Consider the following 18,025-nt stretch of genomic DNA (forward strand, 5'->3'; position numbering starts at 1 on the left):
ATATTCTTTCTCTTATAACTTTGTAATATTATATTAATCATTCTGTGTAACTTGTTGCCGTATTCTAAAAAAATCTGTACATGTTTTGTATATTTATTTGCTATCTATCAAAATGAACTTACAAATTCTTAAAATGTCTATGGTATACTGTTCTCGAACTGTAGCGTTTAATTAAATTAAAGATATTATAATATAAAAAAAAGTTCTTTGATTTTTAATTACTTATAATATAAATAGTATTAACATTTTAATGTTTAACTAATTGCTAATCTTTTGTCAATCTAAATTGCAATTATATTAAAGAAGATGTGACAGCAAATTTAAACCATCTCTCTGTTCTCTCATCCTACTTCATAAAATATATATTTCGCAAGCTCACATATTACTCGATGTGAATGTGTAATATGTAATAATTATTTATTTATTTAAATGGGGTTTTCGAGAACTTTGTGTGTACCTATTATATTTCTTTCATTTCCATCACGCGAAATGCATAAATCAGACATCATTGCATTGCCAACGACATGAAAAAAAGTAATAAAATAATAGATTAAAGAAAAAAGAAAAAAATAGGCGCAAAACTCGCGTGTTACAATCTGGTTTCGTTGCAACTGCAATGGGTCGTAGAGCAACGAACGGAATAAACTTTCGGAAATTCGGATGCACTGCACAGTGCCGTTTCATTATGTGCCGTAGTGCGATCCCAGCTCGTGCGTTTCCGCTTCCGTGTGTGAGGATGAAATTACTTTGCCGCATGACTCTTCTCATACGGTCCTTTCCGCTCTTTTGCTAAAATACACCGAAACTCGTCGGCCTTTTGTCTGTTCCTCTCAATCCTCCCGCGAGCTTCATTATTTCACATAACTAGCTCGACATTGTAAAATACTGCAACACAGAGTTTTAATCCGCTATATCTCAAGATTAAACATGGAACTACCAAAGAAGAAAGTCAGCTTTTGAAGGATTTCCTGAAAGAGCATAGTATTTTCAATAAGCAAATTATACAAGATTTTGAAAACATTTTATGTAATATTAAACTCTTATCCATAATTTGTGAATAATAACTTAGGAAAGTATTAACACTTTTGAGCTTTTGATATTCTCGTCAGCGTTCTATACAAATTGAATGTCTAAAAATGAAATACGCGATGAACAGAATTCTAACTCATTACATCCCAAAATTAAACAAAACACTATGCAGTAAGAGACTATCTCTTCCATCACACAAAATAGCATAAGCTACATAAGCATAGCGTAAGATCGCTGGATCAATGAACATCTTATGCAAATCAATATGGCGTCTTTTTGTTAGACGATCATTGGTCCAGCGGTCTTATGCAACTTATGTCATTTTGTGTATGGTAGCTCTAAGAGTTTTATAAGAGCAGAATATTTTCATGTATTATAAATATCACGGATTAAGAAGGAAAAATAAAGAGACAATTACAATTTTTGTTAATATAATACTTGTAAATGAACAAAAATATCTAAAGAATATATAAGGTAATTTTAATAAACATCGAAAATGTTTCTTCTTCTATTTATTTTATTTTTCTAATGCGGTTTTTTATTTTTATACTTATCATTTTTATTTCGCTGAAAATAGTTCGAAACGTTTCGAGCTTATTGTAATCAAATTAATGAAGATATGAATATGCTTTTATAAGATTACGCAATGATTTCTGCGGAATTACTCTCTCATTTGCCCGTTATTTTTAATATTTATTTGTTTTTTGTATCTTATTTTTACAATAAATGATAGATCAATTAGTTAGTATTTGTCGACTTATATGTATATTGAAATATCTTGTTTGTTTAAAATGATGATAAAAATAGGATTTGTTTCTCGCTGTTGACTTGAAAAGTGGAATCAGGAGACAAATCCAGCAATATAGTTACTTTGTGTAGCGTGAATCAGCTTTCGCACAAGTTAGTTTTAGCGCGGAAATGTGATCTGTTTTTACAGCTGGCTAAATAAGCTGTGACTGCAAGGTCCTGCGACGCGCGAAATGGCTCTTATTAAGGAGCACGCAAACAAGGGCAAATAAAGAGAACAAACATATTTCTCCTGATTCTGACCTTATTTATTGTGCAGGCAAAGAAATTTAGGGGTGGACAAATCAACAAATGGAAGTTATCATAAATAAAGTGGAAATATAGATAATAAAATGCATTAATCTTTTTAAATTCTATAACACAACATTGTCGATTGAATTTCAGAATATATTCGATTACTAATCATTTTATGAATTATTATAAAATTTTTTAACAGGAGAATGTATTTTTGTATTTGTAAAAAGTGTAGAATGTTTTATATTATAAAAAGGAAATTTTTAGTAAAATAATTTGGTTTTTTAATTTTTTTAAACGCGACTCCTAAACAATCAATATTATGAAATATTTGACATTGCACAATATTATTGATAGTTTGAAAGCAATATTGAGGATTTGTATAGTATATGTGTAATATATGTGTCAATCAAAAGTTCATCAGAAATTCAATATAATTTTCAATATAATTTTATATAATCAAATTGGCAATAATTTAGTTATGAGTTTAATGTTTGATTTTGACTTTACTTAACTGTTATTAGTGATATCAATTGCATACGACAAAATATTTGTAATAAGAATCAGTTGATCTCATACATACATATACATAATAATATACATAAGCTGTTTTGAGGAACGCGTTATCTACTATTAAGTTAAATATTATTGCGTCATTCTAGTTTTGTTTTACATCTAATGAACGACAGAGATAGAATGACACAATAGTGCTGATGGTGTGCTCCATGAATGCAGCCATAGCCGAAAAAATACTCATAGAACAATTGAAGGGTTTGGTGCAAAAACTGTCAACATTTTTGGGCAAATGTGACTTTTCGATTGGATTTAATGTATCGAACATTCCGCATCTTTTGATGTAACAAAAGAACAATTTTGACAGCTTTGAAAAAAGTGATTTTCATATATTTCATATATTTTTGTTAAAATATTTCCCAAAATATATATGGAAAAACAGTTTTAACTATGCTGTATTAATGTAGGATAAAAGGTGATACAATTTCGAATGGTACGATTCTAAAGGAAATAAAATTTGAATGCAATTTTCAAAGTTCAAGTTCGATTTTTCTTTTTGATTCCTTTTAATATCCTCTACATAATAAGATCAAGGTTACCAAGTTCAAGATGAACCTTGAAAATTGGATTATTTTATTTCATTCAGAATTATATCAGGTTTGAAATCGTATTATCTTACCCTATTAATGTTATATTAATGCTATATTAATAGCATAAGTTAAAAAAATATAGCTAATTTTTTTGCATTGAGCTTTTTAGTTACGCTGCACTTTAATATACAAAGCATATTTGAACGCTTTATTTTAAAGAGAATAGAGATATCGCGAACGCGTGAGATACGATCAGAAAAAGCAATCATCGTGGTATAAAAAAGGATAATTTTTCTCTTGTTGAGCTCCGATGGTTTTGACGATAGGAATATTTTTCATTTTTTATACATAGTACAAATAGTATCATATTTGACTAACTTTGATATAAAAAATTATGTTTTTATGTTTCGAACGGTTTTATCAAATATATATTACATATTATAACCTATGTTAAAATTTGTTTTTGATACTTTGATTGCTTTTATATGAACATTTATATTGTGACATAAGAATTTATAGAATTTATTATTATTGCAAATTCTCCAAGATTTTGTTAAATTAAGTAAGGAAAACATAAATAATATATAATAAATAAAAATAAATAATATATAATAATTAAATAATATATAATAAATATATGAAAATAAACGATGAAGTTTATTTTTTATTTAATTTCAAATTAATTTTGTTTAAACTAGCGTTTACCGAAGTACAATCTTTATAGTATTGCAAATTTTGGAACTTTTTGAATAGAAATTTTTTTCTCATTAGAAAATTAGGAGATACGATGTTTCAAGTACGCTAATATAATATATAATACTTAAGATTGATGAGAGCTTTATAAAGTATTCTATACATTGACGGATCTTCAAAGAAATTTATAAATAAAATAATCAAAATACACATTAGAGTCAAATTTTATACTTTATGAAACTACATAGTTTACATAGTCAAAATGTTTCTAAATTGAATGAACGTAAAGATATATACATAAATCGTAAAATTACATCATATTTAATATCCATCGACCATCAATGATTAATATTAAAGTTAAATTAAGATTCATCTATATATATATATATATATATATATATATATATATATATATATATGCATATAAGTTTAATTTTAATCTTTAATACTTTTTATGAACACTTTACATGTTTTTTTTGCAAAGGTACTCTTTAAATTTTTATGAATTTTTTTTTAAACAACGTTAAGTTTATACGAAAGAAGTTAAAAGAAAGTAAAAGAGAGAAAGATGATCAAAAAATGGTATGAAAAATATGTATTTTACTTGATGACCAATTACGTGGAAATCACTGAAACAAAAACATTAAAAATAATTAATGAAATTTTACTTAAAATAACCGATATTGAACAACGCACGATATTTCATAATTTTTATTTTGTCTAAAATAAAAATACAGCAAGCGTGAAAAAGAAATTATGGCGAATACTTGTGCCAGATGTACGAACAATTTGTCAAAATCTATTCTGTTTAATGGATTGGCGCAGATTTAATTACGTTGAAGGCACAGATGAAAATTAACTATACTAGAACTATTTGCTCTAGTATTTATTAGATAGTTTAACATGAAATCCGCAATGATTTAATATTCCAGTTTTTCACTGGTGCCATTTTTTTTTTCAACATATCGCAGTTGCATCTAGAAAATAAAATTCTCGGTTCTATTTGATTGAAATGGACGACATTGTGTAGCAAACATTTTTGAAGCTCATGCGTTTCAATGCACGCTTAATCAGATTGATGAAAATTCCACACAAATTTTTTGAAGCGATTTTTATTTTTTGTAATAGGTATTTAAATTTTTATTAAATTATTATCATTATTGATTAATAGCTTTTTTTATCAATAAAATAATTTTTGTAATGAAAGACTGGAAGCTAAAAAAGATAATTTTTTCTAATTTAGATGAATAGAAAAATATATAAAAGTCTTTTTAAGGCTCATTAAAAGATTATGACATCTTTTTGACATCTTTTAGACTTCTCGCAACACAAAGTTTCAGATAAAGAGTAAACTTTAAGGTACTGGCGGCTGCATTTCCCCAATGTCTCTCTGAAATCGTCTCCATCCCTGCCATGAGGGATTTTAATAAGCGGCGCGTAAACTCGTGGGAACGAAAAAGTGACGAAGTTCGAGTGCGGATGGTAGATCGAAGTCGCGCGGAGAATCGCGGAATCCAATTTAAATAATACTATCCTTCTGGCAACTTCGACTTCGGCATTTTCCTCAGGGAGCAAACGACCGATTGCCCACCTCTGCATTCGTCGCCCTTTCCCTCTCTAACTATTCGTCCCAAAGGAGCTTAAAAAATGATCCGCCAAAAGAAATTACAGACGCGCAGTTCTTCTGCCGACTTCTCTCTTCTCCTTTTACCTTTTTCTATCTTTCTTATTCTTTTCCTCTCTCTCAATCTTTTTCTCTCTCAATTCCGTTTGGGACTGGATTAAATTCTCCATCGAATTCCGCAGCGTCTGTTCTCATCGGAAGAGAAGATTTTCCCGAAAACGTTCACGCGCAAACCGAACTGTCAATATCCCTCGAAGCTTTTAACGTTGAGCGAATTAGAAAATGTCAACGACAGCAAGATATTACGTAATTACTTAAGCTTAAAAAAGAAGCCGTGAGCGGCCGCGAATGGTAGTTTCCAACGGCGAGTGAGAATGACAGCCGTCGTTCGCACGGAGATTATTTGCCAGACTGAATCCGGGGCGGTGTGTGAACGTTAATCGAAATTTGAATCCGCATTAGATGCATGAATAGAGATGTGATTACTTGGCCATTATCATCATGTTTATAAAAAATGTTGAATAATTCATACAGATATTTTATGATTGCCAAAGTAGAGGGAAGAATTTCTTCCGAATCTATATCTTTAATTTAGATCCGTTAAATTCATAATAAAATTGTTGTAATATTCCTTACCAATTTTGATAGGCTTTAGGTATTATAGAGTTATAAAGCATAAAAAATATTAATATATTTTTTTAATCTGCTTATCTCAAGATTGAAGAGTCGAAACAACCCCTCGAAAATAATTTTTCGTTTACAGAAAATATCTTTGAAATTATGAGATAAAAATGTTTCATATAAAAAAGTTTTATGATATATTTTATACTTTTAATAATGGTACATTCATATTTTTTGAAAATGAATTTTTTTATTTATTTCCATTCCCAGAGATTGTTTTGACTCCTAAATTTTGAGATAAGCTGATAAAAAAAATATATCTAATCTTTTTTATGCTCCACAATACATCCAAAGCCCATCAAACTCGATGATAGACAACTCTGACCATTTCCTTGTAAGAAATTAAGAAATCTATTTATATTGCCAGCTTTATTTTTTTCAAGAGATACGAAAGCTATCTTCAAGAATAATTGTACGATATTAAAGTATTAATATAAATACATTAAAATATATTATTTAAACATACTATTTATATATTTTTAAAATAATAATTTATATTCTATATTTCTTTATTTCTTAAAGTATAAAGTAAAAATCTTATTAAAAGTTTGTCACATATATATTGATAATTTTTATATTAATTAATGATTAAATACCTAAACAATTATAAAAATATAATTGTTAATTATGAAATAGTTTTAAAATTGCCAATAAATACTTTATATTTTCTTTGTAAAAAAGATGCGATTATTAAATTTTCAGCAAGTTCGCGATGGTTGCATTTACAATAATTATATTGTATATCATTTTTTATCCACGACATATTGTGATCAATTAGAGGAGTGTTTGTTAAGTGCTCATTGCATGATGAATTATCTATCCCGCTTATTTAAGTAATCCATTTGTGTGAAAGCACCCATCATATCTCCTAATGATATTAGCATCGAACGTATTTGCTAAATGTATTTTACGATAATATTTTTTCCTAAGATAACAGTTATTAAAAAATTTTTATTTTTATATTTATTATTTAAAATTTTAGTGTTATTGCACTTATGAATTGTGTGTATAGAGTAGACCGAGGCGAATTGGATCACAGGGCGAATCGGATTAACGTAAATTTTGAGACAGTTGATATTTATCGATAATTTTATTACTTTTTTGTTTCGAAAACAACTCGTTTGAATTAAAAAAAAATAATAAAATCAACGACAAATATCGACTAACTGTCTCAAAATTTACATTTATCCAATTCGTCTCGGTCTATCCTATAAATTTTTCTGTATACATTTGATTTGTATATTTTCAATCACATACATTCAATCAATTGAAACTACAAATCGTGAGATTTTTGGATTTACAAAATTCTGACATTTTTAAATTATCTTATCTTTTTATCTTTCTTATATTTTTCACATTTGATTATGTTTAAATCAAATTTAAATTAAATTTAAATAAAGATTTAGAAATTTATAAATTTTTAATTTCTAAGATTGTTTTATAAATAAATAGAATTTTAACTTTAAAAATAGATTATATTATATATTTAATATTCAATTTGTAAACATTCGAGTAAATAAATTCTTTTGAAATTATGTATAAGAATATTCAAAATTATAATATGAGAATGTCATGTTCAGCATAAGGTCCATCTGGCCCCGAAAGTGCATCAGGTAGTTAAAGCCCATTCCACCGAGTCCCTTTAACTTTCGAATTCTCGCTTTTACCGGCACAAAGGCACTCATGTATTGAGTTGAGTCTCTTGCTTGACAGCTTCATTTCACCCTAAGTGGTTTCGTCGTGTCGCATCCTCGGTATCGCGGACATTAATCAAGGGATTGCCCGAGTGTTTCAGCAAGTGCGTTAAAAGCATCCTACTGTAACTCATACTTACGTAACCAATCGTATTAAGTTCTTCACTTGATAAACGAGACAGTCATCTGAAACTTTGGATTTTAATTTATTCATTGAGCCCTTCATATTCGTCTCATTTCATCTTGTTAGTATTTTAATTAATATTGATAACATGATATTAATATCGAGAAAATATGCAAAATTAAAGATTCCTTGAATTAATTAACAATAAGTAGGATATTAATTATTAAAACAGGTTATTCATCCTTAAAAACATACTTTTGTGTTATGTACTCAAAGAGTCTTTTCATTTAAATAAAGAAGAGAAAGCTCGAAAATTCTTATTATTTTTGTTTATTGTGAGTTATTGAAGTTATAACGAATAGTGTTGAAAGATTTTCTTTTATTCATTTGAATAAAAATTCGAATTTTTACCCTTGTCTCTGACAAATATATTACATAAGTTAATCTCGAACTTAAATTCATGCGAGTAAAAATTTTATGATTAATTTATATTGTACAATAATTAGTCTACGTTTAATTTAATTTTACAATATTTAATATAATTCGGTATGTAAGAATATAAAGATTTGTATTTTATGGGAACGTTTATTTTATTTGAGAACGTTACATTAAGACGAAAGTTCTAAAAATCGTAACAACATATTGATTGGTATTATATTTGATTTTTGCTGCATCATGATGTATTGTAAATTTAATCAAAATAAAATTAATAAGTACAATTAAAATATAACAAATTTATAAAATTTTGAAATAAACATAATAAAATATATTAACATAAAATATATTACAGAAATAAAAAAATAATTAAATGAGTTAAAATATTATTGTAAAATATTGAAGTTACATGAATTTTATGATTTCCGATGTATGTCTGGCGGAGATGTTTGAATTTTAATAAATTATAATCCTTATGTCCTTAAAATATTAAATTATAATATATCATCAAATTATTAATTTCTTAAAAATCTTTATGAAACGTAGAATCGATTGTAAAATTACTATTCAAATACATAATGTTATCAACTGCTATTTACAGCGTGTAATTTACAAAAGTCAATAACACGTATAGACGAAACAAAAAACGATTGGAGAAAGAACGAAAAACGTATCAAGAGTGAGTTGATATCATCAAATTTTCGTAACAATCGACATGAGAATCGTTGTCGGACGGGTGTGTTGAATTTCAACTACAGGCTCGCTCGCAATTCTTTCATTTGCAAGACTATTTTCGTAAACGTGCCGATTCTTCGCAAATCGAGAGAAAAGTCAGCGCACGTTTTCGAGACGCGTTTACGCATCTGGTCACGAATAATCCGTTCCCAATTCCCTCGAAAACTCGCGCGCAAGCGACCAATACATTGGAGAGAAAGCTTTTTGCCGACAGCTTTTATCGATATGGATGATGTAACCGCAGGTCGATGCGTTTTGCTTTCGCATTCGTCTAACTGAAACGGAAGTAGACGTTCTTTTAGTAAAGAATTTCCGGGTGAAAAGCATGGGATTGCAGTGAATTTTTCTCTTGTGCTTTTTCCCATTTGTCTATATGAATGAGATCGATATATGTATATATCATGTTTCTATTATAACTATAGCTGACATTTGTTAGATGTATTTTTGCACTTGCGCTGTTTGAATGGAAAAATATATTTAATCCTATGGTCAAGTTATTCTCGTTTTTGAGAAAAATAACAACTTGATAATACTTTTGAGACTTTCATGGGTGTTTTCTTCAGAGGCGGCGATGCCTCTGAAAAAGGCACAACAACTATTTTACCAGATTTTGATTTAATGAAAACTATTGATATCAGTATAACGGAAATTTACATCCTTTAATTGTTATAAAAATTGTGTATGTAAAAATTGTGTGCGTGTACTTTTTCTTTTTAATTGAATTTGTTTAAGTCCAAATTATACAAAATATTAACTAAAAGGACACATACATATTTATTAACTATATGCAAACGTTGCTTGTTAAAAAGCAGTCACGTTTACTATATGAATATTTTATCAGAATTCAAATTGAAATTTATTCGAATTACCGTTTAACCGAGCAATTAGAATAACATTTCTAACCAACAAGCAATGCTGACTGCTTATGTTCTGTGTCACAGCGCCAACTCTGACGATCAGCGATGATTCTGGACGTATAGTTTCCAAGGAAAGGCATCTAAAAGCAGGCAGTGTCCTCAGGCTCAGGTGTGAGGCGAGGGACGTGCTCGAGTCGCTCAACGAGTCCGTCGTTTGGACTAGAGGAGACGAGACGCTTACAGAAGATATTAGGTAAGTGCTTGGAACAAACCATCATGGCATATTGCGACCGTTTGTTTTCAATTTGGGATAGTTATGATCTCTATCGCTTTTTTTATTTAGATTGTATTATTTCAGAAAATAAGTTTTCCCTAGACTATTCTTATTTATTTCAGTAACGCATTTAAAAATGCTATCTCTAGGTATTCACCCTCTTCTCTATCCTTTGTATCCTTTTTTTAATTATTTATATGAATATATACGAATAGCATTTTTTTCATAAATAACATCTTATATTTTTATGATTATCTTTGTATTTAATAATGTTATATTCAAGAAGATTGTGTGAAGACAACTATGAATTTTTTTTATATGTGTGACAATTAAAGTCTATAAAAGTCTTTTATTGGAAATCTCGAAAATATTCTTATACTGTTTGGTTTTATAAATCTGGTTTTTTTTATAAAATATTTTAATATGGATTTAATATAAAATACGTTATTGATAAAAAAAAATATCTTCGCGGATTTCTTTATCATAATTAAGAGAATAGGATACCCTCTGCTCAGTCTTACGAAAACAGAACGACTTTTTGTAGATTTTTCCGAATGATTCTACTACAGTTCTGGTATAAAATAGATTTTTAATTATTGAATTGTGACAGAATAGATAAGTGCTTCGAGATTTGTTCAAAATTTACATTCCTAAAAAAAACAAAGAATTCTTATTTCACCATTTCCTTGATCTTTCATATTCTGCTTTTTGTTTCTTTTCAACAATGATAATTGAGATATCTAAAAATTTTATTATTTTATTATTTTACTATTTTCGTACATAAGCTAAAAGATTATATTATTTTTATTTTTGATCGTAGGTTAAAAAAAGGGTATTATATAAAAAAAAAGGATAAAAATTGTTCAAAAATATGTACATTTTTTATTTTTTCGTATAGGCTATACATATACCTGGATATAGATTCTTTTATTAACGCAATTTTGTAAAAATAAAATATTGAAATACTTTATTCATATACTAAAAATAATAATCTTCATAGATTTTCTGTTAGAAACTCGGAGCAGTAAGGCGTTAAAATACACGCTTGGAATATAGGCGAATATTCACGCTCGGCGCAAACACGATCGTACCCCACTTTACAGTTCTACAATTTCTCCCCCACACGTAGGAGCGAACATCTTTGTGTACTCTATAAACACTTCATATCGACAGCCTGATATCGAATTTACGAAGAAAAGTGTCAGATATACATTTGAACGATACAGTGTTGTTGTAATAATGTTTGATATCAGTCTTGGAAAAAGATTTCTAAATTCTTTTGTATGTCATTTTTTTGTAAATAGAGTTTTAAGAATTTTTATATATTTATTTTTACTTTTATATACAGGATATCTCAGAATTTAACGAACAAACTGCGGGAGCAGTTACATATATTTTACAAATGGAAGTAATATAAGAAAATATTATATGAAGTTTAGTTAGAAATATTTTATTGCAAAGTTATAAACAAATATAGAACATTTTGATGACATTTTGATAGAAAATTGACACTTTGAACAGTTGCTATTTCACGACGATAGAAATCTAACAGCTATTCTTCTCGAGCGTAGCTGTTGTCTCGGAGGCTAAATATCATATTCACGCATAGGTCGAAATGATACTACATTTAGAGATAGTAAATATGATGCGAATATACACACGAGATAAACATGTTCGACCTTTCCATACAGGGGTATATTTTCATATTCTGCGCAATAGAAAATCCGTTGTTTCCTATTTTATGTTTCGTTTCAATATTTAGTTATAACTTTGTAATAAAGCATTTCTAGTTAAACTGTATACATTGTTTAAATTCCATTTATAAAATATGATCCTGTAGTGTGTTCATTAAATCCAGAGACATCATGTATAAACAGACATAAATGTTTAATTACTTGTAAAGTTGATGAAGATTTTGAAATTTTAAGGAACAATCTTTTTGTGTAATCAATTATGATTAATATAAGTAAAAAAAAAACTAAATTTTAGAAATCTTTCTTGCATGAAGAAATAAACATCTTTACGCGTTTCGAGATATTCCCAAGTGTTGTAGGAAAATAAAGTTTAAGCTATCTATCAATTATATTTGTCTGTAAAATATAAATTCCATTCGAATATATGCTCTCGAGCGATAAATTTATCGCTCAATCCTGAAATGAGTTTCTTAATTAAATCGGCAGGTAACGTCTGGTCTAAATCAGCATGCAGCAGATTAACAATTTCTCCAATCGCATTCTATAATACGTTCACTCAACGAACTCATGTCCGTTTCTCTTCTTCGTAATTGATGATAATGTAAACATCACAGAGCGTTCTGAGCATTTTTATTTTTGTAAGTTTATATACAGTATTTTCTTAATAAAAATGCCAAGATGATAATCTATGAATAAAAAGAATTAAATTTATAAATCATTAAAAGTTACTTTTTAGGAGAGAACGAATAGATATTGAAATCTTATATTGTGTCTAATTTAGAATATAACATTTTTAACTTATTTTCATTTAAATTACGTTCATTTTACAATTAATTTTGAAATTACAGCTGTTCGAATTTTAAAGTTTGTAACGCTTCGAACTTTTGCTCCAACTTAATATAATATATAAAAAATTGTCCTTTTCAAATTATATGTTTATAGAAATAGTAATGCGAAATATAATTTTAATTATTTACTAGAATATTATATTTTAACTTGAAAATTAAAAAAATGCTTAAAATGTAACATTTTAGAATTTAATTGAAATTTTTAGATTTTAATTCAAGAATTAGAGAAAAAGAAAATGCTTTTTTGCAGAGAAAGAAAATTTTATTTATCTAAGTTATAAATTTATTTAATCTTTATAATAAAATGGTATTAAGAAAAATTTTTATGCTATCGACTCTTTAAAATTAAAAATAGATTTCATATTAAAAAATTCGTAGTCAAAGAAACATAGAAACATTTTGTATATTCGAGTAGAATTTATGTATCAATGTGATATGTGACTTAGACAAGAAAGGGAAATGTGGATAGAAATTCACGGCTCGATCTCATTTCTAGCGAGAATAGAACGACAGAGATCTCGGCGGGCAAGGAGGTTCTTGTGATCGTCAGTACTCTCATCGTGGAGAGAGCCAGTCCCAGACACGCAGGGAACTACAGCTGCATGGTGCCCGGCAAAGCCAAGACCACCGTCGCGGTTCACGTTCTCAACGGTGAGTACATCCTTTACGTGCACACGTGTGCCATCATTATAGTCTTTCTTTTTCACCTACTCTGAAAGGGAGAAGATTCCGTCGACACTTATCAAAGCGAAACGAAGTTCCCTTATAGCCGAGAAACTTTAGATCAGAATGTGCACTATGGATTAACAATTTTGAAACTCGGATTGTCATAACCAAATGATGTCTCCTTTCCGCTTTCAGTCCATTTCCGTGACCTTCTCGTTTAGTGGTTTCCGCTCTGTGACAGAAGTGGAAATCTTCCATACATGTACAAAGCTGCATTTCTAAACTCAAACGATTACGTAAAGGTATATCAAGTTTCGTTAGAAATTTCGAAGTTACATTGGCTTTTAAAGGCAATTTCTATTGTACAAAAAGAAATATTATTTTACATATATATATTTGTATGAATTCAATATGTGCTCTTGGAATTTATCTGGAAAATTTTACAGCTTTGTCTCACAAAGGGACAATATTCTTTGAGAAGATATTCTTTATTATTAAAATTCTTGGAACCTTTATTGATTGACAAAATTTTTCAACACAATCAAAATACAAAATATGGGTACATATCTCTTTGATATTTTTAAATGATGAGAAATAAAAATAAACACACAGATTTCTAAATATTTTATTAAAGAACAATTAAAAAAAATTTCTTACAAAAAATTATTAAACTTCCACATGAGCAGACGAAAGGATCCTGGCACTTTGTTCTCCTCTAAATCATTCTATACTTTTTCTGTCTGTATTCATAGTCCGTTCTTATTTTAAGACTGTTTTAAGATGTGCTAATACGGCTCTCTGATTGATTCATAACATCTTAAGAATGTACTTAAGATGTTCTTTAATAAGGTCCGACTGTGAATACCGTCCATAGTTTACTTTATCAAGGTACATACTGAACGTGAATATTTTGCACAACCGAATTGTGGCTACCATTGGCATTATAACTAATGACATACTTCAGCACACTTGGCGTAAAGCGGAATGTTCCCTTCTCAATATCCTTCGTGCCACTAAAGATATTCCTGTGAAAGTTTAGTAATTTAAAAAAAAAACTTTTAACTCTTTTTTATAATAAAATAGCGAAAAATATGTGTCCGTATTTATTTTTATTTCTTGTTACTTTAAAATACCGGAGGCATTTATCGTGTACACTGTATAAAATATTAAAATTCTGTGAATATCATACATATGAAAAACATTACGAATATCGATATTGTAGTAATTAATGCAGTAAAATCTTTTAAATTTTTTTATTTGTTTATAGCATCGAAATGTATATTTATAAAAATTGGCTTTCGCCAACAATGATGGACTTTAAAGGCGTAGTCACATTTTTAGATCGTGAATTCTGGTAGATAAATTTAAATATGTAAAATATAACTAAAAAAATAAAAGATAAGGTAGTTGGCCCAGAAATCGTCAGAGTATCAATAACTCAAGTTCACGTATTAAAGATGTATTTTAGTGCTTTCTGTCGATCGTGAGGCTTGCTGATATTTTTATTATAATAGTTCCAAGGAAGTACAATGTTGTGTTACATTATGCAACTTGTAAATATATGAATTTACTATTGATTAAATCGAATATGTGCAACCGAGTCTATGCGTGATTTCGATCAAATGCTTCATTGTGAAGTTAAGAGATATTGTTTGACATCTTGTGATTTTGGAGTATTTGTAACTTGCATAAAGTAAATTGAGCTTCAAATTATAAATTGAGATCGCAGTTTTACGTACACCATCACAAATTATTGTTTCATACAAATTTCATAGATTTTTTTTTTACGTGACAAGCATTGGTTCGCCGAAGTACGTAGTCATTCAAGTAATCGCCATATCTGTCAATTACTGGGACTAGGCTAAAAAACTATCGATTATTGGGTTAAAAAAAATTTTTGCAAATCGAATAATAATGTATCCAAAAGCAAAAAAAAAATAGATCCGTAATTGTTATTATCTAGATATTCTAGGGACCAGTAATCGTCATAGGCATAGTCGAGTTAATAAATAGATACGCAAGCAAATAAAGGATGTAGATCACTGGATTATTTCTGTGTTGATAACTGGTACATCTAGAACATAGATCGGTACTATTCGAAAAACTAATTTTACAATTCTTTTCTATTGACACAGCTATTAATATTTATTGAAAATTTGTAATAATAATAGTTCTGAAAAAAATATAAAATTATAAACATATATAATATATTATATATATATTATATATTTTAAAAAATTATAAAATATATAATTAAAAAAAAATATATATATTAATTTATATGAATTATTCCATCGTTCGTGTATGCGATAGTTAAACACGTATGGCGATTTGTGGAACATACCCATAACGATTATTGGGTAAACCGTTATAAACCGGCATGGCGATAACTCTTACATTTGCACCTTCTAATTTTTACGAAGGATTTTCTCAATAACGGTAGTAGGTATAAGAATTGTAGATTGACGTTTTTATTCATCACAAAAAATTGATTTAAAATAACCTAAATAACAATCACTCACTTTTCAATCTGAAAAATATAAATTTACAAAGTCAAGCGTTTTGGTTAATGTGACGATTATTGAGTACCACCTACCTTCAGTGAAATATGAGTCCAACCATAATAAAAATTTATTATTAAAACTTTTACAAGTATGTAACAATTTTTTTATATTTTTATACAGTCCGGAACAATATAAAAATCTGTACTGAAATTTGAAAACTCAGATTGTAAACAGAGGATAAAAATGTCATATTGCCGATGGAAGGTTGAGAAATCATCTTTAATGTCTGAAATTAATTTGAAAAGAACGAAGATAGTTTATTATTTTTCATTTATCATTTCTCTCATTTGCCTGAAGCTTCGATAAACAAAATGAACAATTTTTTTTCTAAGTGCTTCTTATTGTTAGCTCTTCTTTTACTAGGCATCTATACGTGAACTTTATGTATATTGTCATTGCTTTTCGCCGTTCCGAAAGGTAGAGCAAGTATCACAAGTCTGGTAGTTACTTATTAAACTTGAATGAACCTACTTGTCGCGCAAAGGACGGCGGGAATGCGAAACAAGGTATAAATCGTGAGGGATTTGCACGGTGATTACTCACGGTTGAGCTGCACGAGCACGTTTTTCGCTCCCTGCTATTTCCGGATACAGCACGCGCTAACCACGCGCAGCGCGGTTACGACGGCCGCCTTTCTCTTTCTGGCAATATAGAATGTTAATGTTGCTGTAGCTCTTCATTATTTCACACGACCCTCCGCCAGCATTTCCGAAAATTTGCGAGGACGCTTAATTTATTCCAGTCGGCCACATTTACGTGATAGGGAAATATTGTGCGTTTTATCACATGACGCCCACTCGGGACTATGCCACCAGAAAACACCTTTTCCACGGCTCTCTACCATCCGACGAATTCGACGAAATGGATGTCCCGAGTACTTTGTCGCGCTTTTCGGAAAATGTCTGATTTATCAACGAAAAGGTATTTCGCGAAAAGCTTTTCTCAGTCTTCGCGATGTGAATAATAAACGCGTCAGATATTCTGAAATGAGAACTGTCGTAAAAAAATTTCTATTAATTATTTCATAAGTAATATTTCTAAACTTTTCAATTCATCAAATCTATTATCGCGTGAACTATCGGGAATAAAATACTCGTTGAAGAAAGTTGAAGCAATATTAATGATAAAAACAATTTTACTCTTTTGAAAGCTTGATAAAAATCTTAAAGAACAAGGAAAACTGCACGGATTTACGGCGATGTGTCACAAAACAGGTTATTAATTATAAGGAAGTGGTGTGTAATATGTAATACGACTGAGGCGTAAGGGCGATGAAGAAATCCCTTGTAAAGCGTACGCTTTCCAGGACGAACATCAGTAAGATGGGAAACTCCTCTTTATCCTGTAATGCGCTTAGCAGATGTACCGAAAACTCGGCGAGAAACTCGAAGGAGAGGAAGCCGTGTTTCTTCACGACATTATCCATTCAACTACTTGAGCGTAACTCTCATGCGACGTTCAGATCTCACTCGATTGCACCAATTCTAGAGTATCTAATCGTGCAGCGATGTACAGAAAAGATGAAGAGTATAACTCTAGTTTACCACATTAAAATAATTGAATTTTACTTATCTATTAGACATATTGTCGCTTGAATGAGCTATCGTGAGGATTTGCAAAAGAGATACAGTTGTATTTTATTGTCATCCATTACGAAGTTTAAAGGAGTTCTGTTTTAATCTTATAAGATCATATAAAAAAATTCTGTGATAAAATTTTTTTGTGAAATGTGATTTCGTAGGATAAATGCACATATAATTGGATTCTTGTCGAAGTTTCATTTCGAAATAAAAGAGTGATAATCTTCTAAAGCTTTCAGTGGAGACAAAATCCAGAGTAATAGCATTTTAGAAATATATCTTATATAAAAGAAGAATTTCTTCTTATAGTTCGTTTTACGGTAAAAGATAGAAGGGCGTTGATCCCTGAAGCTTTTAGTCGTGATCGTTAAGAAAAACAGAAG

General features: G+C 29.2%; 1 protein-coding gene across 1 annotated transcript in view; it reads left to right on the forward strand.

Moving 5' to 3' along the window:
- The window catches only part of LOC105153215 (uncharacterized), a 258,749-nt gene that overhangs the window by 204,985 nt on the left and 35,739 nt on the right, over window positions 1–18,025 (forward strand). Inside the window, exons 8-9 of the mRNA XM_087404953.1 lie at window positions 10,101–10,269; window positions 13,329–13,483. Of these exons, the coding sequence (XP_087261079.1) occupies window positions 10,101–10,269; window positions 13,329–13,483 (324 nt within the window). The remainder of the gene's footprint in view (window positions 1–10,100; window positions 10,270–13,328; window positions 13,484–18,025) is intronic.

The sequence above is a fragment of the Acromyrmex echinatior genome, chromosome 3 (genome assembly GCF_024713525.1).
Source record: "Acromyrmex echinatior isolate Ae372 chromosome 3, ASM2471352v2, whole genome shotgun sequence".
Taxonomy (NCBI): domain Eukaryota; kingdom Metazoa; phylum Arthropoda; class Insecta; order Hymenoptera; family Formicidae; genus Acromyrmex; species Acromyrmex echinatior.